At 42.6% G+C, this 24,388-nt stretch overlaps 1 protein-coding gene across 5 annotated transcripts in view; it reads right to left on the reverse strand.

The window, feature by feature from the left end:
• FCHSD1 (FCH and double SH3 domains 1) overlaps positions 1–24,388 on the reverse strand; it is a 194,415-nt gene that overhangs the window by 103,303 nt on the left and 66,724 nt on the right. For all 5 annotated transcript variants that reach the window (XM_073621022.1, XM_073621021.1, XM_073621024.1 and 2 more), the window contains one exon: positions 9,779–9,824. In XM_073621022.1, coding sequence (XP_073477123.1) covers positions 9,779–9,824 — 46 coding nt within the window. The remainder of the gene's footprint in view (positions 1–9,778; positions 9,825–24,388) is intronic.

Below are 24,388 nucleotides of genomic sequence, written 5' to 3' on the forward strand. Positions count from 1 at the left end.
AACATGCTGCGTTTGCATTGATATTTGCCAGTTTCTGTAAGCCACCCCAGATAAACTGATTAGCATGTGCCTCTAAACCCCAGTATTAAAGACCTTTCCATGAAATTACAGAGAAATTAAGTCTATGGTTCCAACAATCATACAGGTGTAAAGCATTTAAAATGTTAGAGAACAGCTCTACTCCCATAAAGCAAACATTAGTAAAGGTTACTGTTAGTTGAAGCCACAAACCAGTTCAAATTTAGAGTCAGAATGCAAACCTTACTTGAAAAGCATTAACCCCAGATGCGAAGCATTCCTATTAGTCCTTTTATGTAATTGGTGGCTTCAGCTGCCTATATCCGGAGTATTAACCCAATGATCGCCGATGCTAACCTCTGCTTATCTTTTTTCCATAATAATGACCAGTGGCCATTGCCCAGGTTTGTGAAAGGTTTACTTCTCTTCTAGCCATTTATTTTATACTGTTGTGCTCATGAGTTAACATATCCCTGGCAGAATGTGTACGATGCAGCCTTTTTGAGTGATTAGACAAAATCGTCTCTTTAGTGTATAATTTGATTCAAATTGTTGATTTTGCATTGGAGAATAGTACAAAGCCTTAGTTATCATATTTCCACCTTGCATCTATGACAGCTTGCAGTCTTTTGTGGTATTTGAACGAGCATTTTCATTTCTCGTGTGGTAAAGCTACACTTTTTGGAAAAAAAATTCCAGGTCTTGTGGTCTAGCAGTGAAACTACATGTTTAAAATCTCCCTAAAGTGGCTCAAGAATGTGTAGATCAGAGCCTTCTTTTTTTCCGATGCAGCCACGAAGGGGTGGTTTTGGCCTTACGTTTGGATGATTTTCAGTTTGAAAAGTCCAAGAGCACACTATATGCAGCTTCTGGGTTGATGAATGCAAATTTTTGGCAATTATTTTCTAATATGCTTCATTTATCTTGCCATCATTTTGATTAAAATTCCATGTGACCAGGGCTTTTTTTCCCAGGGGGAACTTGGTGGAACACCGTCCCACCACCTCTGGCTCAGACCCTTGGGGGGGCCTGCTGACCACAATCACTTGTAAACACAGAAGTCCGGTTTCTGTGTTTAAGTGACAGCTCTGCACTCTGTAACCCCCCTGAACTCTGCACTCTGTATGTAATGCAATCTTGGTATTTAATGCCCCTTTAGGACCCTCCCACTGTTTGTGAAGTTTGACTGACCACACCCACTATTTGATGTGATTTGGAGGGTGTGTGTAGGGGAAGGGTTTTGGGGGGGTCGTGGTTGAGTTCCAGTACCTATTGTTTGAGAAAAAAAGCCCTGCATGTGACCCTGTAGCCCAAACAACCCAAAACAGCAGTGAGCCACCTCCATGCTTCACAGTGGGGCTAGTGTGCTTCTCTTCATAGGCTGTCGACTCCTTTCCAAACATAGCAAGTTTTGAGGCATGTCTAGGGTGTTTGGCATATGCAGTGGACCGCTTCAGGGCATGGGTGCAACAATAAATGGTTAACATTCTAAAAACTTGACCAGGGGTATGTAAACTTGTGAGCAGAACTGTATAAATATACTCTGTGGTTTAGCTAGCACAATTTGTTTTTCACATTAAATACAAATTGTACAGGCTTAATCCAGATGAATGTACCCGATATGCTAAATTCCATAATAAATTTACAGCAGAAAAAGGTGCATTTAGCCAAATGACAAGCTCTTAGCAAAAGGTTCCACTAAAATTAATGCAGCCAAAAGCATATTCTGTCGCATACCCATTTCGGATGTAGGAAAAAAGAAAAAAAAAAAAAGGTTGCATGCTGGGTCAGTGACGTTACAAGGGGGTGGTGCACATCGCCAGGTGGTCCCGTCCCTTAGCCAACTGTCAGGCATAGCAGGCAGATGGCAGGAACAGAGGTTCCCCCCCCCCCTTTTTTTTTTAGGTCGGCGATGGTGGCGGGCATTGTGATTGACAATGGATTTACCCCAGGGGACATGGTTTTTGTTTTTTAATAAAGGAACTGTCAAACTGATTTTATTTTGACACTTTTTGGTGAATGGGTAGGGGTACAACGAATCCCATACTCATTCACATTGGGGGAGGGCCAGATCTGGGGGCCAGTGTTGTGGAGAAGAGGCCCTTATCCCCAACATGGAATGCATGAAAGGCATTCCTTACATTAAAGGAAAACTCCGGCCAAAAAAAATTTTTCTCCATTACCTTGTTGCTGATCTCCTACCTTCACCCACTTTGCCACCCATGTTCTGCTGAGCTCTGTAGTTCCTCTGTAATAGTTTGCTGAACTTTCTGAAAAATTGTTATTGCTTGCTGACTTCCTGTTTGTAAGACCGCTGGCTTCTATCCCTGTCCTGAGCTCAGCCAGCGGTCTGACACGCCCCCTTGTAGTCCTCTGAAAGCCGAGCATTGAGGAAGACGACATGTGGGTGTAAGGGGTCTCACAGGCCCCAGTCTGCGCCGCCCATGGAGGTGGTGTCCTTCTCTCCTCCCTCCTCTGCTCCTGCCAGTCACCGCCCCTCCACTACACCTCCACTATCCTGATGCTGATGTCCCACCCCACCATTTTAGGAACAGTTTACAGTCAATCATAATACCGGGGGAGGCGGGGCATCAGCGCTCGGTGTTCTCATGACAACACCCCCATCCCCTTATTTACCTGAGCCCCCATTCAATCCAGGGCTGTGCACATCTGCATCACAACTCTCCTCTCACTTCTGGGTCTTAGTGGCTTTGCTGGGGCACCAGGAGCCAATAGAAAGAGGGCAGGGCCAATTCCCGCTGTTTGTCAATGGATGCAGCAGTGGGGCTCAAGAGTGAGCATGCACAAGTGCCCCCCCCCCATGTGCCTTCCCATGGAGGCACTGGACAGAGGATGGGCCAGGGGTGCCAGCGAGGGACCAGTGAGGAGGTTCGCGGCAGCTCTGAGCAAGTATAGACATGTTTTGTTTAACCACTTGTCAACCACCTTACGCATATATACTGCGGCAAGGCGGCTCAGCTGAGTAAACCAACGTACCTGTACATCGGTCCGTGCATGTGGTATTGCAGGAGTGCTCCCGTGGGTCGCAGTAAAGAGGCAGAACGGGGATCTGTTTATGTAAACAAGGCTGATCCCTGTTCTGACAGGGGAGGAGAGAACGAGATCCTAGTTCCTAGTGATCAGGAACAGCGATCTCTACTCCCAGTCAGTACCATCCACCCCACACAGTTATATAAAGCACCTTCCCTAGGGAACACTTAACCCTTTGATCACCCCTAGTGTTAACCCCTTCCCTGCCAGTGCCATTTATACAGCGACCAGTGCAATTTTATAGCACCGATCACTGTATTGGAGTCACTGGTCACCAAAAAGTGTCACTTAGGGTCAGATTTATCTGCCGCAATGTTGCAGTCCTGCTAAAAATCACTGATTCCCACCATTACTAGTAAAAACAATTAAAAAAAAAAAAAAAAAAAAAAAAAAAAAAAAAAAAAAGTCCGTAAATCTTCCCCCCCCATTTTGTAGACGCTATAACTTTTGCGCAAACCAATCAATATATGCTTATTGCAATTTTTTTTACCCAAAAAAAATATATTTATATTTTTTTTGGATATGTATTATAGCAGAAAAGTAAAAAAATATTGTTTTCTTCAAAATTGTCAAGCTCTAGTTGTGGGAAAATAAGGACATCCATTTTGTTTGGGTACGTCGTCGCATGACTGCGCAATTGTTACTTAAAGCGCCGTAACGCAAAAAATGGCCTGGTCTTTAAGGGGTGTAAATCCTTCCGGGGCTGAAGTAGTTAATGTTACAATAGCTTTAAGTCTAGGTTCACTATAAAAAAAATAATGGAGACAGTGTAGACCATACAGGGCACATGAGATCAGTACACACAGTAAATGTTTCCCTGACTTCCCCATCCAAATAAAAACCTGACAGAGGCTTTAACTTTGCTCTAGCCAACGGATATTAAAAATGTTTTGGCAGGCAGGAGCTGGGCTTTAAAATGGTTAGTGCTGGATCATATGGTTTATTCTTCTTAGCTTTCATGACATGTATCAGATTTCCTTTTTAGACATGTAGGGATGGGTTAGATGATTGAGTAATGCTGAATTTCCATCCGTGTACCCAGGGCTTTTTTTCTCAGAATAGGTGCAGGAACTCCTCCCTTCTGAGTCCCCCCCCCCTCCCCGGTCTCCGCCCCCTACCCACCTCCAAGCACCATCCCTTGATTCCAATCCGACCCACCTCCCAGTACTGCCCCAAGTATCATTTGCTAAATAATTTGTATGTAATTTGTTCTTGTCTAATAACAGCAACACTAGACCCTACCCCAGTAATAGATCCTCCCAAGCAACAAATTCCCCTCCCAGCAATAATAGACCCCACCCCAACAACAATAGGTCCTCCCAAGCAACAAAAATTCCCCTCCCAGCAATAATAGAGCCCATCCCAGCAACAATAGATCCCTCACACAACAATAGACTCCGCCAGCAACAATCATTCTCCACACAATAGACCCCCCACACAGAAACAATTGACCATCCACAACAAAATACCACCCTCAGCAACAAAAGTTCCACCCCAGCAACATTAGACCAGGACCCCAAACCCCCCCCAGCAGCATAAACAGATCTCCCAGCAGTCAGCAACAATAGACCTCACCCTCAACAGTAGATCCCTACAAGTACCATAAGAGACACCCCCCCCAGCAACAACAGATCCCCCACAAGCAATAATAGACCCTCACACAAATTTAGATCCACACCAGTGACCATAAATCCCCCCAGCAGACCGCATCAATAGACCCTCCAGCTTGCTATTACATACATTTGGTGTAGGAGGTGCCAGAACTGCGTTCCCCCACGTTCCCGCTGAAAAAAAAAAAAAAGCCCTGCGTGTACCCATTAGGGAGATTTCCCTGCTCGTCCTGTTCCTACAATCACAACAGAAAGTAGGTAGAACTGAGGGGAATTCTTACATCTGACAGCTCTCATTTAAACCTGTGTTGCTATTAGCAGATATCCCCTAAACCCCTATTCCAGTGACAGCTGTAATGTTTTAGACTCCCAATTGTCTTCTGCTGACTTGATCCCCAGAACAAATAGGGATATTAGCGCTCCCTAATGGCAACAATCACAGCATTCCCTACTCTATTAAAAACCTAGAAAATAGGTTTTGGTTAGAGTTCTAGTTTAACTGCTTAATAATTCATTTTCATGGCATACGGAAAGACAAAAAAGACAGGCTCAGAGCTCAAACTTCAAACTTCCTTTGAAATCATTTTTAAAAATTACCGTTTATTGCCAGGCTATAAGCAGAAAAACCACAATGTTTAAAATGGATGACTTTTAGGATAAATATATTTATTAGTAAATAAAGGCAGTTTTATATTTCCTGTGGAAATGATCCACCACAGACTGCCGATATAAAATTATTAGTCAGTTTATTGAGCTTTAAAGCATTTTTACTGCATCTATTAGATGATGTGCACAGTAAGCAGTTTGCTAATGTCACCACAGGCTTTGTATTTGTCCCCCGCCCCATGCTTCCCAGCCGTCTGTACGCTGACTGATGAGTAAACAAGACTCTGGTGCCATATTCCCTGCATGGCTTCCTTCTTCTATCCAAACCCCTGATGTTTATTTGCCATTTCACAGAGCTAAAGTTTGCCAGATGCAGTTTCTCTGACCATCATTCCGCTTGTAATAAGCAAATCACTTTAAAGGTTTCAGAATTTCAGCATGATATGCAAGTTATGCAAAGTATTTAAAGTACACATGCAGTTAAAAAAAAAAAAAAAAAAAAAAGTAGATCGTTGAGTACTTAATGAGCCTCAGTGTTAATTTTGACGTCACATTTCAATTTAGTTTTGGTCCGTCTTTTAAAATGTCATTTTAGTCGACTACAATCGCCAGTACATTTTAGTTGACTAAAAATCAAATAGGTTTAGTTAACCACTTGCCAACCGCTGCATGTACATATAGGTCGGCAGAATGGCACAGCTGGGAAAATGGGCGTACAGGTACGTCCCTTTGAATTTGCCGCCGTGTGGTCAAGTGCGCACCGCGCGCGCAACCCTGCCAGGAGTTCCGTGAGTCGGGGATACACGCGATCATTTCATGGAGCTGAAGAACGAGGAAATGCAAATGTAAACAGGCATCTCCCCGTTCTGCCTAGTGACACTGTCACTGATCATAGTTCCCTGTGATCGGGAGCGCTGATCAGTGAAGTGCTGTTCATAGCCCATCCCCCTAACAGTTAGAAACACTCCTCAGGACACACTTAACCCCTCCCTAGCCCCCTAGTGCTTAACCCCATCACTGCTAGTGTCATTTTTACAGTAATCAGTGCAATTTTATAGCTGTAAAAATGACAATGGTCCCAAAAATGTGTCAAAAGTGTCCGATGTGTCTGCCATAATCTCACAGTCACAATAAAAATAGCAGATCGCCGCCATTACTAGTAAAAAAAAAAAAATTATTAATAAAAATGCTATAAAACTAACCCCTATTTTATAGACGCTATAACTTTTGCGCAAACACATCAAACGCTTATTGCGATTTTTTTTACTAAAAATATGTAGAAGTATACGTATTGGCCTAAACTGAGGAAAACTTTTTTTTTTATATTTTTGGGGGATATTATAGCAAAAAGTAAAAAAAATGCGTTTTTCTCAAAATGGTTGCTCTATTTTTGTTTATAACGCAAAAAATAAAAACCGCAGAGGTGATCAAATACCACCAAAAGAAAGCTCTATTTGTTGGGGAAAAAAAAAAGCATGTCTGTTTTGTTTGGGAGCCACGTTGCACGACTGCACAATTGTCAGTTAAAGTGACGCAGTGCCGAATCACAAAAAGTGCTCTGGTCTTTGGCCAGCCAAATGGTCCGGGGCTTAAGTGGTTAAATTGCAATTAAAGTTTGAACAAACTACAGGCACAGATTTAGCGGTTTAGCAGATTTAATGTCTTTATAGATAAAACCAAACGTCCCTCCCTCACATTTTCAGTTTTCGTTAAGCTTCAGTCCCACAGTTTTAAATTGCAGTCAGACTTTACATTATATAGCTGGCCATATACACTCACCGGCCACTTTATTAGTTACATTTTGCTAGTACCGGGTTGGACCCCTTTTGCCTTCAGAACTGCCTTACTTTTGTGGCCTAGATTAAACAAGGTGTTGGAAAAATTCCTCAGAGAGTTTGGTCCATATTGACATGATAGCATCACACAGTTGCTGCAGATTTGTCAGCTGCACATCCATGATGACAATCTCCCGATCCACCACATCCCAAAGGTGCTCTATTGGATTGAGATCTGATGACTGTGGAGGCCATTAGAGTACAGTGAACTCATGGTCATGTTCAAAAAACCAGTTAAAAATTGATTTGAGCTTTGTGACGGTAGTCATTATGACTGTAGTCATAAAGGGATGGACACGGTCAGCAATACTTAGGTAGGCTGTGGTATTTAAACATTGCTCAATTGGTACTAAGGGGCCCAAATGTGCCAAGAAAATATCCCCCACACCATTACATCAGGCCAGATGCATCCATGCTTTCATGTTTATGCCAAATTTTGACCCTACCATCTGAATGTTGCAGCTGAAATCAAGACTCAGACCAAGCAGCATTTTTCCACTCTTGTCTAACTTTGGTGATCCTTTGCGAATTCTAGCCAGTTTCCTGTTCTTAGCTGACAGGAGTGGCACACAGTGTTGTCTTCTGCTGCTGTTGCCCATCTGCTTCACGGTTCGATGTGCTGTGCATGTTCAGAGATGGTATTCTGCATACCCTTGTAACGAGTGGTTATTTGAGTTACTGTTGCATTTCTATCATTGCCAACCAATCTACCCATTCTCCTCTGACAAGGCATTTTCGTTCACACAACTGCAGCTCGCTGGATATTGTCTTTCGGGCCATTCTCTGTAAACCCTAGAGATGGTTGTGCGTGAAAATCCCAGTTTTTGAAATACTCAGACCAGCTCGTCTGGCACCAACAACCATGCCACGTTCAAAGACACTTAAATTCCCTTTCTTCCCCATTCTGATGCTCGGTTTAAACTTCAGCAAGTCTTCACCACATCTAGATGCCTAAATGCATTGAGTTGCTGCCTTGTGAATGACTGATTAGCAATTTGTGTTACCAAGCAATTGAACAGGTGTACCTAATAAAGCGGCTGGTGTGTGAATGTGGCAATTTAAAAAGTAATCAAACTTTTGTATAAATCTCTATTGAAAAAAAAAATTGCAAAGCAATGGAAGATTAAAAAAAAAAAAAAAAAAAAAAAAAAAAAAAAGTGGTACTGATGAATGGCAAGGAGAGTGAACCAAAATTATCCTAATCACACTCATCAGAAAAATAATTTGATGAAACTCCTGAAGTATTTTCTGTTTCCGATTCAATCATTCTATAAGCTATCAATGGAATGCTCAGTTTCATCTTTACAATCAACTTGATTTCTGGTGGTCAATCAAGCTGGAATTCTCACTGGATGGGAAGTGGTTGAAATGGAGTATGTGTATGGCCAGTTTAAAAAAGGTAAAGCGCCTCAATGAGCCCTCTATGAACTGACCGACTGTTTGCTACCTGGAGTTGCTCATGAACACTGTTTGCAGCCTGATGACAACCCTAACAGACTCATGCGAAAATGAAAAAGCCTTTGTTAACACAGCAATATAAGAACTCCAACCACAACGGGTGATGTTATCAGCATGGAGCACAGCAGCAGAGACCAGGTCATCATAGTCATGGTTCATAATTAAGCAATAAGATGGCTTGGGATAAAGCTGTAAATAGAGTCAAGTCAAATGTGTCAGACAGCCACACAAGTTACTTGTTTTAGAAAGGCTTAAGACCTAGATGTTGGAACAACTATACTGAAGGTTGAAAAACTACACAACTTTAAAAGTTAATATGGAGCCTTTATAGGTAGACCAATACTACGGTTCAAGTAAATGCTGTAAGGTTTCATTTTTGTTTTTTTACAGATAAAGATCAGGTGTTAACATATTTAATTCTATTTAAACAGGTCTGGAGGCTATTTCACTATACATGATAGTTAAAAGGACCCTTCTGAGAGCAGTATGTGGGCTGCCATTGCTGGCTTGCTCCTGAAAATCATAGACTGGTTAAGGTTAGCTGTAATACCTGCATCTGGAACATGTATGCTATTAATTCATCAGAAAAGTGGCAAGAATTCCATAGCTTCACACTTGCATATCTGGTTAGTCACTCAAAGCATTGAAGCCAATGTGTCAACATGAATGTCATGTAACTAGCATTTTTAGGAGACTAGAAATGCTCTTCCCCTAAACAGTTTTTAAGACAAATGTTTTCTTAGTCAACTGCAGCCAAAAGATTGGGGTTTTTCAGATAGAGGGGACAGGACCCTCTGAGGAATGTCTGTGCCCACATTGGAGAGACTTCATCTCCTCTCACTTTCGATTCTGCTGACAAATCACCTGGACAGAAAATGAAAAAAAAATCCAAAATGTTGTATTTGTCACCTAAACACAAGGTAAGTGGGTATATCTCATTTGGGACACCTGATTTGCAGTAGCTCCCATCACTAGCAGAGTACTTATGAAGCTCCTGCACTATGCATGCTCCCCTTCCCCAAATGACAAAATCCTTGTTCGCCTGAAATGAAAGTTTAGTGGACTTGGCGTCATTTAGAAAACCTAGGCTGTGCACCGGCTTTAGACTACTCTTGCTCTACAGGGTTTTTGTCATCTTTTTCCATAAAAATCTCTATAATTAACAATTCTAAAAGTAGGACATGAATAACTGCTTCTTACCTGACCGTACTCCTTTTCGATGGCTGCTCGCTGTTTGCAGAATGATCTGGCAAAAGAAAAAAGGCAAAAGGTTTATTTGGCTCATCACTGAAGCATGCTGTGCTCACAGGATGGCTGAACACAGGAACACAAGGCTCAACTAAAACATTTGATCCAAGATTGAAAAACCAATAAGAAATTTTCTAGATTGAAAAAAAAAAAAAAAAAAAAAAAAAAAAAAGGGAAGAATACACAAACACTACAGATAAAATATTAAAAAACTGAAAAGGATGGCGGTAATTCTGATATTTATTCCCTGACTTTGCATTTCAGTTTATAATTTTTCTTCTACTTCAATACAACATACTGTATACCACTTAGGCCCATTTTACATTTTAGTACCAAAAGTGCAGGTAAAGTACTCGCTGGCTGTCAGATAAATCTTTGCCTCCCTGCTGATGGAAACGCTCTTCTACAATGTCACACCAGTGATGGGGCAGCACCTCAAACAGCAAGGGATTGATATATTCGAATGGGTATTTCTCTGCCCTGCATAGCAATCAACCCAGCAAGGAAGCGATCTGTAGAAACAGCATTTTTCTGCTTTTCCTAATCCTGCATAGTGACCTACTCAGAGTGAAGGACCTGTGAGTATTTCTCTACCCTTCCACGTCCTGCATAACAAGTCTCCCTGATGAGCGGTCACACAAACAAAAAACCACCATCCACTCAAACACCACTTCTTACTTTCAACCACTGAATAGTATTTCAGTGCAATGTGGCATGCTAAAATCCTAATCCCACCCCCTGTGCAATGCTCCACACAGACCTTTCATACATCATGGGACACAGGCAGGCTAATATTCACTACCTGATGGGTTATATTTTATCTCCAGGTGAATGGACACTGGTAGACCAACGGTCTTTAGACCGGATGTGATCCCCTATATAACCCCTCCCATACAGGAAGTACTTCAGTTTTTTTACCAGTGTCTGCAAGGTGGATGGCACGTTTGAGCTCTCCGAGCCCCAGGTCTCTCGTCCCACAAACAGTCCTTAAATGAATCAAGGGATTGACCAATCGGATCAGTTTGACAAAGGCTCTATATGCCTAGATAAATGGTACCCGAGCCTCGCAAAGAATAAAGATCCTGTGAGGTCTTGCCTTTAACGTGGCCTCCGGGCGCTGGACCCTGCAAAGTGGAATCCTGGACACCACAGCGCTAAGGCATTCCTGCAGGGTGCTGAACAGGTCCAAGGGAGTGGACCCTAAACATGAAAAGGGTACCCAGTCCTTGAATGTCTTCAAGTGACAGGAACCCGCCGTGATGGGTGAAGTTTGGGCTCTTAATTTCTAAACTGCGCCCCCCGGGTAGGTGAAACCTTTTTATTGTGGGGTGTCCCAATGATTGTAACAGTCAAGCTAGCTAGAGGCTGGAAACTTGTGTGCGATGACCATACAGGGGAGTTTTGGGCTAGCTGTGGGTGTTTTTGCAAAGTGTACCTTTTTCACTTGTGTCTGGCTGTTTACCTGTATGATGGCGCACGGCGGTGCGCCATTTCGCCTTGGTTCACCATGGTGCATGTGCATTCGCAAAAGCACTGGACTTTGTTTGGCGGCCATGGCGCACATGGCTTCGCCGCGCAGTAGCCTTTATCTGGGCACAAAGATTTGCATCATACACAAATACAGCCACGCCCGTACACCAGGACCACGCACGTGCGTGCGCACAGAACATTCCAATTGTTACATAGCTTGGTGAGCCCTATTAAAGGGTCTTCCTTCTGAGGTGTTTTAATACTACACCCAAGTACTCTTTTGTGGCTTATAAATGTCTTCAAAAACTAGGAGTGGGACTAACTACAGAGAAGGGCACACCTATCTGGTATTGTGCCTACAGTCAACGCCGCTGCTTCACCCTTTATCACCAAGGATTAACTGTCCTTGGCCCTAGCCGGGTTAGAGCACAGTATTGCTGGCATGATTGCCTCCATCCCGCAGATCCCCCTCCCCGGAGCAGGAATGGGTTGAGTATGGGGAAGAGCTAAAAGCTCAGGATTGTGGAGGGCCCAGCAGATGGGTCTGCTTCTGAGCAATCTGGACAAGAAGTTATCCAGTTGATGTCTGCCTCTCAGTCGCAGAGGCTTTTGATCCTGACTGATCGAAAGGGTTCGTTCTGCCTTTAAGTTGCCTCTTGCAGAGGTGACTTAGCCCCCCTGGTCCTCTTTGGGATCCCTGAGGCCTCTTCAGGCCGCACAGGCTTTCCCCTTACACCCACTGTTGGAACAGGCGGTGTATGCTGATTGGAGACATCCTGACAGGATTTTTGTTCCTCCCAAGAGGTTTTCCCTTTTATATCCTATGGATGAAAAATTTGTTAAAAAAAAGATGGAACATTCCAGCGGTAGATGCAGCAGTCTCTTCCTAAGGGTCCTTTCACACTGGGGCAGTTTGCAGGCGCTATTGCGCTAATAATAGCGCCTGCAAACCGACCCGAAAGTGCCGCTGCTTTCATTCCAGTGTGAAAGCCCCGAAGGCTTTCACACTGGAGCGGTGCGCTGGCAGGACGGTAAAAAAAGCCTCTGCAGAGGCGCTTTGCGGTGGTTTAACCATTTCTCGGCCGCTAGCGGCTTACAATAGCGGCGCTTTACTGCCGACGCCCGCCCCAGTGTGAAAGGGCCCTTAAACAAGAACATAACTTGTCCGGTAAATAAATGCACAGGGCTTGAAAGACCCTGTTGACAAGAAATTGGAGTCATTAAAGGCTTCCTTTTCTTTGGCCAGTTCAGCTATTCGGCCAGCTGTTGCAGCAATTGGCATCTGCCAGTCCATAAAGGATCAGGTCAAATGGCCTGATAGGCCTAACCACGAGGATGATCTGCCTGAAAGAAAGATATTCTTCGAGCGGTGTGTTTTGCTGTTGATGCCTTAAAGGATTCAATACAGCAGGTTTTTCGTTTGGCTCTCTGGTCTGTACATATGCAGAGACTTGTGGCTTAAAGGGGTTGTAAACCCTTGTGTTTTTCACCTTAATGCAGGGGTGCCCAAACTTTTTTCATAGGGGGCCAGACTTGAAGTGAACATGCGTGAGGGCCATTTTGCCTGACATTCTTTGATCCATTAAAATTCAGTCTAAGTGTGTTTGTCTGAACACTAATACACTGCCCAACAAGAATTCTCTTGCCTTTGTGGCTGTGTGTGGTGAAGAGATGAGCTTGGGAGTGTTATTTGGATATAGATATGGATATCTTTTGTGGCCTCCAACGACTCCGAGCGCCGCTCGGGACTAAGGATGAACTTGGGCGTGTTATTTGGATATACCGTATTCATCGGTGTATAAACACACACCTTCACTTTAAGAGGGAAGTTTCAGCAAAAAACAAATTTTACTTGAACTGTGAAGCAAAATAAGGGTCAGTGCCCATCAATGCAGCCTAATTGGTGCCCATTTGCAGCCTCACCATTGCAATTAGGGGTGCAACAGATCATCACCGATCCGTGATCCGAACGGGTCACCACCCAATCCGTGGAGCGCTCTGCTGCCTTGGCCATAGGAAAGGCCGCAGCTTTGGCCTAGCTCCGGAGCGGAGGCCATCTTGGTACACCCGGCGGCGGCCGCTGTCTCGTCAGGAAGTGACATTTCGCCACCGCCATCTTGCTACCCCCCACACTCCTGCACAGTAATGATAGTGTGAGAAGGGGGCAAGCGGACATCTTGTTATACCCAGCGGAGTTTTAGATTTCACAGGCATTTTCAACACAAAAACGGAGCTTATATGCTATACAGTATTTGTAAATCTGACGGACTGTTTAGATGTTAAATTTTAAAAGCAGCAGCAAGCCTGCTGACCTGCAATGGTTGTTAATGTGACAGAACACCTCTGATTCTCACATTTTACATCAAATACTGTATTTAAGCTCATCTTTTTTTGCTGATCCGAAAAATGATCCGATCCGTGACTCTGATCCAAGGAATGATCCGATCCGTGAGTTTTTTTATCCATTGCAACCAATGCAGCCTCACTATCAGTGCAGCCTGATCGATGCCCATCTGCAGCCTCGGAGGGGACAGGGAGGGGGGTGAGGAGCGCCGACAGATTACATACAGGAGACTCTCCTGTTTACTCAGCGGCCTCTTTAATACAAAGTCCTATGATAGACAGAACAGATGTCCAATGGCAGCCCAGGAGACAGGACTTTTTTACAGACGCTGCCGAGTAAATAGGAGATTCTCCTGTATGTAATCTGACGGCACTCATTCCACACCCTTCGAGGCAGCGCCGATAGATACGGTATACATCTTTTGTGGCCCTGGGGGCCACAAAAGATATATATTAAAGTGACCAGGAGGGCCGTATTAAACCGGAACGTGGGCCAGATTTTGGACATGCCTGCCTTAATGCATCTGGTTATCTGATGCTTGGAGGAGCCGTGAACCGCCAAGGGACCCCAGAAGTCAAGGATCAGGGCCACTCTGCAAAACGAGCAGCATAGTGCAGGTAAGTATGAATTTTTTTTTTTTTTTTTTTAAACAAGAGCCTTTGCAATTACTTGGTCAGCCGAGCTTCTTTAAAAAAGTATTGGCAGGTTCTTTTCATGGGGAACGTTTATTTGGTGATCATTTGGACAAATCTATCCAAAAGATTTCCAGAGGGAAGAGTTCCCTACTTCCTGTGAAGAAAAGCACCAGACGTCCCTCGTTTAAAATTTAAAACCTCAGGGACTACTTCCTCAAATGTCTCAGCGTCAAGGCGGTTCCGCCGCCAACAGGGCGCTAGGACCAGGGGCAAGCCGCAGGGCCAGATGATGCCCTGGGTCCTAAGCTCTTCTAAACCTAGCACCAAGCCCTCCTTTTGAGGGGATGCCCTCACTCCATCGAGTGGGGAGAAGGCTGCTGCACTTTGTGGATATTTAGAGAATTCAGGACGACAAGTGGGTCCCCTCAATTATATCTTGCGGTTACAAGCTGGAGTTGCGGGGGTTCCCCATCAGAGGTACTACATCTAGTGCATCAAGGAGTGGTTGTAGAGGTTCCTGTATCCGAAAGGGGCACAGGGTTTTACTCAAACCGGTTTACGGTTCAAAAACCAAACAGGGACACAAGGCCCATTTTGGACCTAAGATACCTGAACAAGTATCTGATACAGTCCTTTCGGATGGAGTCTGTCCACTCAGTAGTAGCCTCACTCCAGAGGGGAGACTTTCGAGCCTCCATCGATATAAAAGACGCATATTTACACATACCTATCTTTCAGCCTCTGAGGTTCCTGCGTTTTGCAGTAGAGGAACACCATTTTCAGTTTGTGGCTCTACCCTTTGGGCTTGCTATAGTTCCCTGGGTGTTCACAAAGGTCCTAGCACCAGTACTGAGTCTTTTAAGGGCCCAAGGGATCCTGGTGCTCGGGTATCTGGACGACCTCCTGCTCAGAGATCACTCATTACAGGCTCTAGAACAGAGCATAATATGCACAGTGCAGTATTTGAAAAGCTTAGGCTGGATCATAAATCTCAAAAAGTCAACCTTGAAACCAGCTCAGTCTAAAGTTTTTAGGTCTGATCCTAGATACAGTTCAAGAAGAGTATTATTGCCACCTATAAGGATCTCTGCCCTGAAGGTTCAGGTGCGTCAGATAAGGGGCACCAGACAAACATCCATTTGGCTCTGTATGAGTCTTCAAGGGAGGATGGTATCCTCTGAGGCAGTGCCCTATACCCAGTTCCATTCCAGGCCTTTACAACAGGACAGCTTGTTGGCTCGGAACTGAAGAGGACAAGCCCTGGATTAGCCAATGTGCTTATCTCCTCGGGCACGCTTAAGCCTAAACTGGTGGCTGCAGGATCAGAAACTGCGAAAGGGAAAATCCTCTCTCCCGGTAACTTAAGTGTACTGACTACAGATGCTAGTCTCAGGCTGGGGAGCAACCCTAGAAGGGCTCACAGCTCAGGGGAAATGGTCAGGGACAGAACAGATCCTGCCCATCAACATCCTGGAATTACGGGCAGTACATCTGGCCCTACGGTCCTGGATGGTGGAGCTTCAGGACTTCAGAATCATGGTTCATTCTGACAAGGCCACCGCAGTGGACTATATAAACTACCAAGGCGGTACCAGGAGTCGTTAAGCTCTGAAGGAGGTGAACCACATACTAGCCTGGGCAAAGGAACATGTGCTGATTCTATTGGTAGTCCATATCCCGGGAGTAGAGAACTGGAAGGCAGATTATGTCAGTCGCCAGCAGATCTGCCCGGGGAATGGTCCCTACACCCAGGGGTGTTACAGGAAATTTGCCAGCATTGGAGATGGCCAGAGGTCGACCTACTAGCAGCTAGGTTCAACAAGCTACATCAATTTGTGTCCCGAACAAGGAATCCTCTGGCAATTGGAGCAGATTCCAGTACTCCCTGGTTTATGCTTTCCTTCCAATCCCTCTCCTTCTACATTTATTGCGCAGGATTCAGAGAGGGGGTTCCAGTCATTCTGGTGGCACCAGCCTGGCTCAGAAGGCCTTGGTTCCCAGAGATTGAGACTTGCAATAGATGGGCCATGGACGCTTCCAAGTCGCCCCGATCTACTGTCTCAAGGTCCTAAATTCCACCCCAATTTACAGTCTCTAAATTTGATGACATGGCTATTGAAGCCAGGGTGCTGAAGGACCGTGGCATCTTGGGACCAATAGTGTCTACCCTAGTGGATGCTAGAAAAGCTGTCACTAGAAAGATTTATCATAAGGTCTGGAAGAAGACTTATATTGCTTGGTGTGAAGCCAGAAAATGGCAGAAATACACGATTGGGAGAATTCTCTTTTCTACAGTCAGCTGTGGAAATCAGATTGGCTTTGAGTACAGAGGTCAGATTTTGGCCTTGTCAGTATTCTTCCAAAGGCCTTTAGCATCCCATTTGTTAGTCCAAACCTTTATGCAGGGGGCGACTCGTTTGCTTTGCCCCCCCCCCCATTAGGTCACCTATGTCCTTGGGACTTGAACTTGGTGCTGTCTGTTACAGAAACAAGTATTTGAACACATCAAGAAAATTCCATTAGACTTGCTGTCGCACAAGCTATCCTCCCTGATGGCCATCACCTCAGCTAGAAGGCTGTCAGAGTTGGCGGCTCTTTCGTGCAGAGAACCATGCTTGATCCTGTGTCACGACCTGTTCCATCCTTTTTGCCAAAAAGTTGTGTCGGCCTTTCATTTAAATCAGGACATTATTTTGCCTTTTTTTTCTCTCAGCCTCATTCAGCGAAAGAGAGACGACTGCATTCATTTGACGTTGTCCGGGCAGTCAAGATTTGTCTAGATCTGCGGAGATCCGAGGATCAGACTTTTGTTTTACCAAAAGGACCCAAGAAGGGGCAGGCAGCTTCCAAGGCTTCCATTGCCAATTGGGTCTGGCAATTGATCATTCAGGCCTATGGTCTGAAACAAAGCTCCTCCCTTTAGGGTGAGAGCTCATTCTACCAGGGGTGCATTGTTACCACTACATTAGTTATTCCATTATGACATGAATATTGATGGGAGATACAACTATAGCTTATAGTTTACAGGGGGTCTCTCCAAGCTATGCAGAGAATACAAACTTTTTCTAGAATGTTTCTTGTAAATATTTTTATTTGTTTTCATTTCTCTTCATATGTGCTCTTTATTGTTGGGATGACCGGCATATGTGATGTTCAAAAAGTGTCCTTAATTGGTAATTGTTTAATGATTTAATGGTTTAATTGATTGTTTCACTACCAGTCTTTCATTGGTAGTTTTTTACTCTGTTTATCTACTTATTTGTACTCATATACACTTTAGCTATGAGTAAGCATCTTTGTATGTGAAACACGTTAGCTATTGCTATTCTCTGATCCCATTTGTTGGCTACTGTTGGATTTTAATTCATGAAATAAAGATGTCCGTTTCCAGAGTGCAGCAGTCCGAGATTTTCTTGCTTCTATTCTACCAGGGGTGTAGGAACCTCCTGGGCTTTTCTCCATCAGGTATCTGTGGCTCAGATTTGTAAGGCTGCTACCTGGTCCGAGGATTCGGCTTTCAGCCGCAGTGTACTACCGTATAAGTTCTGAAGGCTATTGTTTGGCAGGTTGTCTGCCTCCCCTCAAGGCTATTGCCCTGGGACGTCCCAGCAGGTAATGAATATTAGCCGACTCTGTCCCACGATGTATAAAATAATATAATATAAAATAATATAATATAATATAAAATAATATAATATAATATAAAATAATATAATATAATATAAAATAATATAATATAATATAATATAAAATAATATAAAATAATATAATATAATATAATATAATATAATATAATATAATATAATATAATATAAATATATATATTTTTTTTATTTTCATCATACTTGCCTGTAAAATGCTTTTCTTTGAGTACATCAAGGGACAGAGATCCCTCCCCTCTTGAGGATGCAGTTCTTGCTACAAAACTTAAGTACTTCCTTTAAGGGGGGGGGGGGGGGGGTTATATAGGGGATCACTTCCTGTCCAAAGACTTTTGGTCTACCAGTGTCCATTCATCTGGAGATGGAGTATAACCCAGCAGGTAATGATTATCCTGACTGTGTCCCATGATGTACTCAAAGAAAAGGATTTTACAGGCAAGTATGATGAAAAAAATCCTATTTTTCCCTTTCAATTGCATTGCAGACAGGAAGGACGCCTACAGCCACTATGAGATAGACGAAACCCCATTTGAAAAAACAAAAAACCCATCCCATCTAATCTCAACTTTATACCAATGCCCAAAACCACACATACCATACTCTACTATATAACAGCTTAGGAACTGAGCTGGGACATAAAACCTAGGATAATCAGGAGCAATGGTTTGGTCCTCTTATAACATCCCAGAAAATGTTTTTTTAATCTCAGAACCCATTTTCAAGGCACAAAAAGGGTCTCATGTTTTTTTTTACTGGCAGGGTGGGTAGCGATTCCAAGGCATGGGACATCTCCCCACAATGAGATTAGATCACAGAACCTATCCCCATACAATATATGGAGGAAATAACAGCACAACTTCACAATCAATCTTTACAATTACACATTGCTTCTATGGGGCGTTTGAGGGCTCTGCACAGTTTAAAAACCTTTTAAGAGATTAAAGAATGCTACCATCATATTTAAAGACAGCTTGTTCCTCTATCTGGGCTCCTTGCTATTTTCTCTCCCATCTCGCTCATAGGCCCCTTTCACACTGGGGCGGTGGGGGCGTCGGCGGTAAAACAGCGCTATTTTTAGTGCTGTTTTACCGTAGTTTTTGCGGCGGTATTCGGCCGCTAGCGGTGCGGTTTTAACCCCCGCTGGCGGACGAAAAAGGGTTAAAACCACTCGTACAGCGCGGCTATAGCCGCGCTGTCCCATTGATTTCAATGGGCAGGAGCGGTGAACACACCGCTCCAAAGATGCGGCTGACAGGACTTTTTTTTACCGTCCTGCCAGCGCACCACTTCAGTGTGAAAGCCCTCGGGCTTTCACACTGAACAAACAGAGGAGGCTGTTTAGGTGCGGTTTGCAGGCGGTATTTTTAGCGCAATAACGCCTGCAAACCGCCCCAGTGTGAAAGGGGCCATATGCTTTCCATCTTTTTCCCATGTTCCCAGTGTTGCATGCTTTTACAACTACACTAAATGTTTCTACCACTGCTGTCCCACCTCCAATACAGGTAACAGATGAAAACATTTTAGTATTTTGGCCAATCTGTCTGGGCCTACCCCTGAGGTGTGCCGTTATGTACTGTTAAAGCCCATCTACAGTCACAGCCTTTTTTTTAACCTATCAATATTGGCTACACCTTGTTTAATCCCTCAATGATTTCTTATTGAAATATCCATTATTGAGCCCCAGTGAGTTAGTGCAAAAGCTACAAACAGGAGACACTCAGCTTCTTCTTAGCTGTGCAACTCACACAATAGTACACTGATGACACTGCAGGTTTGTATACAAGAGCAGAGGGACGAGCCAAAGGCACATCATAGACTGTCCTAATGCAGCAGGGAGAAATATATTACAGCCATGTATTCGCTTTAATGCAGCAGCAGTAAGCCGTGTGATTTCAAATGCAACTTGAATTGCACAAATTTGCATGACAATGTTAATCATTGTTCTCAATGGTGCCTGTTCACATCAATGCAACTCAGCACATTGAGATTTTGGAAAAGGTTCCTGCACTATTTTGTGATTCCAGTGCGATTTTGGCCCCATAGAATTTACAAACTACACCCAAGCTGCACTACATAATCACACTGAAAAACAGATTGTAGGATTAACCTAGCCTTACTGAACGGTAACAAAATTAAAGTCGGGCCCCATTCCCACCCCTATTTCTTATAAGTGCAGTCAATGTTTTTTTTAAAAAAAAAAAAAAAAAAAAAAAAACCCAGACAGTTGACTCTAAGGCCTCTTTCACACAAACTCATCAATTCAGTCACATCAAAACGGATGAAGTGTTCTTCAGGTTTTCATCAGTGCTCCGTTTTTTTTCCTTTTACGTCCACTACCAATGCAAAAAAGGGATGAAAAATTGACCATGTCAGTTTACATCCGTTTTTCGTCCGATCTTTTTTTTTTTTTTTTTTTTTTTAAAACAGAAGAAAAATAGAGCTTTGATCAGTTTTAAATACGGATGTAAACTGATGATCATCAATTTACATCAGTTTTTCCATAGTGATGCATTGATGTCCGTTATTCATCCAACAGATGGATGAAAAAAAGAAAAAAAGAAAAAAAAAAAAAAACGGACAAACGGACAGCATGTGTGAAAGGGGCTTAAAGGAAACATGTGCTGGGAAGGATACAGGTTATCATTGCTTGTCTAGTGTAAATGTATGAGTTAGCTAGAAGTAAAACAAAACAAAATAATATTCAATGCAAAATTGGTGTGAGATCAGTGTTCACGATTCTGGTGGAGACTTCTAAGTTTCCCACGTTTTCTACTGGCCAAGTCCATTATGAAGTCTCCCAATTTTGCACTGCAAAGATCAACACTGAAAGAGTGAGATTATGAAGGGGAGGGGATGCAAGGTAAGGCTGGGTACATTTTTTTTTTCAGGGACCATTCACAGCCATGTGTATAAAGCACATATACACAGATTAGTCATTGTTTGCAATGGGACTAGGTCACATGTGGAGAGAACACAAAAAAAAAAAAAAAAAAAAAAAAAAAAAAAAAACAAAAACACACACACACACACACACACACACACACACACACACACACACACACACACACACACACGTCAAGATGTCCAGAGGACTCATGTTAAATGCACGGTCAACAGCAATGTACAGCACACTGAAAGTGCACCCAAATGCATCAGGAACAAATGCATAGGTGTTGAGACAACCTAAAAGATATAACTCAGTTTTGAGCCCCTGAGCATTTAAAGCAGGGTTCCACCCAAATTTTGAACAATATCTGTATGTATTCTCTTCCTTGCCTAGATGCTGACATGCCTTTTAAAAAAAATTTAAACCGCCATAATTACCTTTTATTTTTCTATTCTTTGCACTTCCTGGTTCTCCTCCCGTGGGAGTAGGCGTGTTTCTAGCCTCTCCCAGACTCCTGGGAGCTAGTCTCAGGCTTCCCAGGATGCCACTGAGCATGTGCGGGAACGAGCAGTGAATGCTGGGAGCACAGCATTCACCACATCCAGGAAATAAATGCTTGTGGGCTTCAAATGCCCACAATGAAGATGGAAACCGCCTGTAGTGAATAATATTAGTTATTCTTTCCGACGAAATCTGACACAGGCGGACATATTACACACAATATGTGAGTATGTAATGCTGAGAAGAAAAGTTTGTGAATGAACTCAAAAAAAAAAAAAAAAAAAAAAGATAGATAGGTGGACCCCCGCTTTAAGAAACCATCAACTTCTATAAGAAACCTCAGTTTTAGATGACCATGCCCTTTTAGACATTTCTGAATATATGTTGCACTGTATCCAAGACATATTTCAAGTGAAAATTCAGGCAAGGTTCTGTATATAAAGCTCAGCAAGCTATTGCTTGCTGAGTGTTCACTCAGCAAGCTATTGCTTGCTGAGTGTTCACCTTGAGGCCGGGAAGAGTTAAAAAAAAAAAAAAAAAAAAAAAAAAAAGTAGTGTGATCAGAGTCATTGGAGGATTTCAGTGGCACTCAAACACAAGGAGGGATATCATTTCAGGATACCGTCAGTACTAAATTCTGAATCTGAGCCAACTGCACGTTCTGTTTAATGCACTGGCAAATTCCGGATTATGTGGTCTGTTGCAACTCTGCAGAGGTCACGCTACAATCCATTAGACACAACTGAACACAGACTAAATGCTCTAGAACCGTGTTTCTCAATCAGGGTTCTGTGGAACCATAGGGTACCTCCTGAGGTTGCTAGAGGTTCCTTGAACAGTGAGCAATAGAGGATTGCTCTCCCAACTTCTCTGATCATCATCAATAAAATTTCAATTTCTCATTAGCATTTGTTGTTACTTCTACACAAACCACAAATGTCAACACCACAATGGCTACTGTCTCTTTTCTGCACTTATTACTCCTTTCAAGATGATTACTAAAGATACTTTTGGTTAGAAACAAAAATTATCCCCCCTGGGTTGCAAATATGCTAGGTATGTCACATTACTTATTTCTTGTAAATAAAATGGTCTATTTTCTATAAATATAAAACACACACACACACACACACACACACACACACCATACCCACTTTCAACCTAATGATCCTGTTAATCTACCATGAGCTGTAGATAGTGGGAAAAAAAAAAATTCTAGCAGGGATTCCCTGAGAACCTAAAAACTTCTAGGGTTCCTCAGGGTGAAATGATTGAGACGGGCTACCCTAGAAAATGCTTGGTTCATAGTTGGAAGAGGATATTTATGAAAGAGAACCTATTAATTTCAGTCTGATATTTTAGTGCAGGATGTAGTTTTACAGAGCATCAAGAAAGTATTCACAGAGCTTCACTTTTTCCACATTTTGTTACGTTACAGCCTTATTCCAAAATCTATTCAATTAATTTTCCCCAAAATTCTACAAACAATACTCTATAACGACAACATGAAAGTAGTTTTAAAGCTTTGCAAATTTATGAAAAAAAAAAAAAAATCTCATGTACATAAGTATTCACAGCCTTTGCTCAATACCTTTTTGAAGCACCTTTAAACACCAATTCCAGCGTCAAGTATGATGCTACAAGCTTGGCACACCTATTTTTGGGCAGTTTTTCCCATTCTTCTTTGCAGGAGCTCTCAAGCTCCATCAGGTTGGATGGGCAGTGCCAGCCATTTTCAGATCTCTCCAGAGATGTTAAATTGGGTTCAAGTCTGGGCTCTGGCTGAGCAACTCAAGGACATTCAGATTTGTCCTGTAGCCACTCATTTGTTATCTTGGCTGTGTGCTTAGGGTCATTGTCCCTAATCTTCACACCAGTCTGATGTCCAGAACACTCTGGAGCAGGTTTTCATCAAGGATGTCTGTACATTGAATAAAAATGCCATAAAACTATCCCCTATTTTGTAAACGCTATAACTTTTGCGCAAACCAAACGCTTATTGCGATTTTTTTTTAACAAAAATATGTAGAACAATAAGGATCGGGCTAAACTGAGGAAAAAAAAAAAAAAAAAAAAAAAAAAAAAAAGTTTTTTTTATATATTTTTGGGGGATATTTATTATAGCAAAATGTAAAAATAATGTTTTTCAAAATTGTCGCTCTTATTTTGTTTATAGCGCAAAAAAATAAAAAAAATCTCACAGGTGATCAAATACCACCAAAAGAAAGCTCTATTTGTGGGGAAAAAAGGACAATTTTGTTTAGGAACAAAGTCGCACAACCGCGCAATTGTCAGTTAAAGCGACGCAGTGCCGAATTGCAAAAAGAGTTCTGGTCAGGAAGGGTGTAAAATCTTCCGGGGCTGAAGCGGTTAAACTTTGTCATTATGGGGTATGGTTTGTAGGATTGAGGAAAATTCATTTTGAAATAAGGCTGCACCATAATGAAAATGTGGAAGAAGTGAAGTTTCTGCTACAAGTACTGCACATATCTGGTGGCAAAGGTGGCAGCTTCTACAGAACCGTTTCCATAGCATACAAAGATTTTCGCACCCAAAAATAGAGCTTTAAATTACTCCTGACACATCATGTAAGCATACTACCGTACAAAATATGGAAAGAACATTAGAACACAAGATAGCTGAAAGGGTTTATACCATGCAAAGTATGGCTTTAACAGCTCAATGCCAACATACATTTACTCATAAAGCCAACATACATTTTACAATAATCTAGATCCAATATATTTACAACAATTCCTAAGGTTGCGAATGAGACCCTATACTACAATCAACTGAAACAAACTTATTTTTGGCATGTTGTGTTTTGAACAAATGCTGTTCAAAATGTGAATGATATAAAGCTATTAAATAATTAAAGTAGAGATTAAGCCAAGCCTTTTCTTTGTTCGAATAGTGCAGCAAAGAATTAGAACCTTTGCCATTTTTCTTCTGCCTTTCCCTTCTGGGGAGATTTTCCATTTCTGTGACCCTGACAAGCTTAACCCTTTCCTTACATTATTAAAACAAAAAAAACACTACTTTACCTAGTCAAAAACAATACAG

The sequence above is a fragment of the Aquarana catesbeiana genome, linkage group LG03 (genome assembly GCF_042186555.1).
Source record: "Aquarana catesbeiana isolate 2022-GZ linkage group LG03, ASM4218655v1, whole genome shotgun sequence".
Classification (NCBI taxonomy): domain Eukaryota; kingdom Metazoa; phylum Chordata; class Amphibia; order Anura; family Ranidae; genus Aquarana; species Aquarana catesbeiana.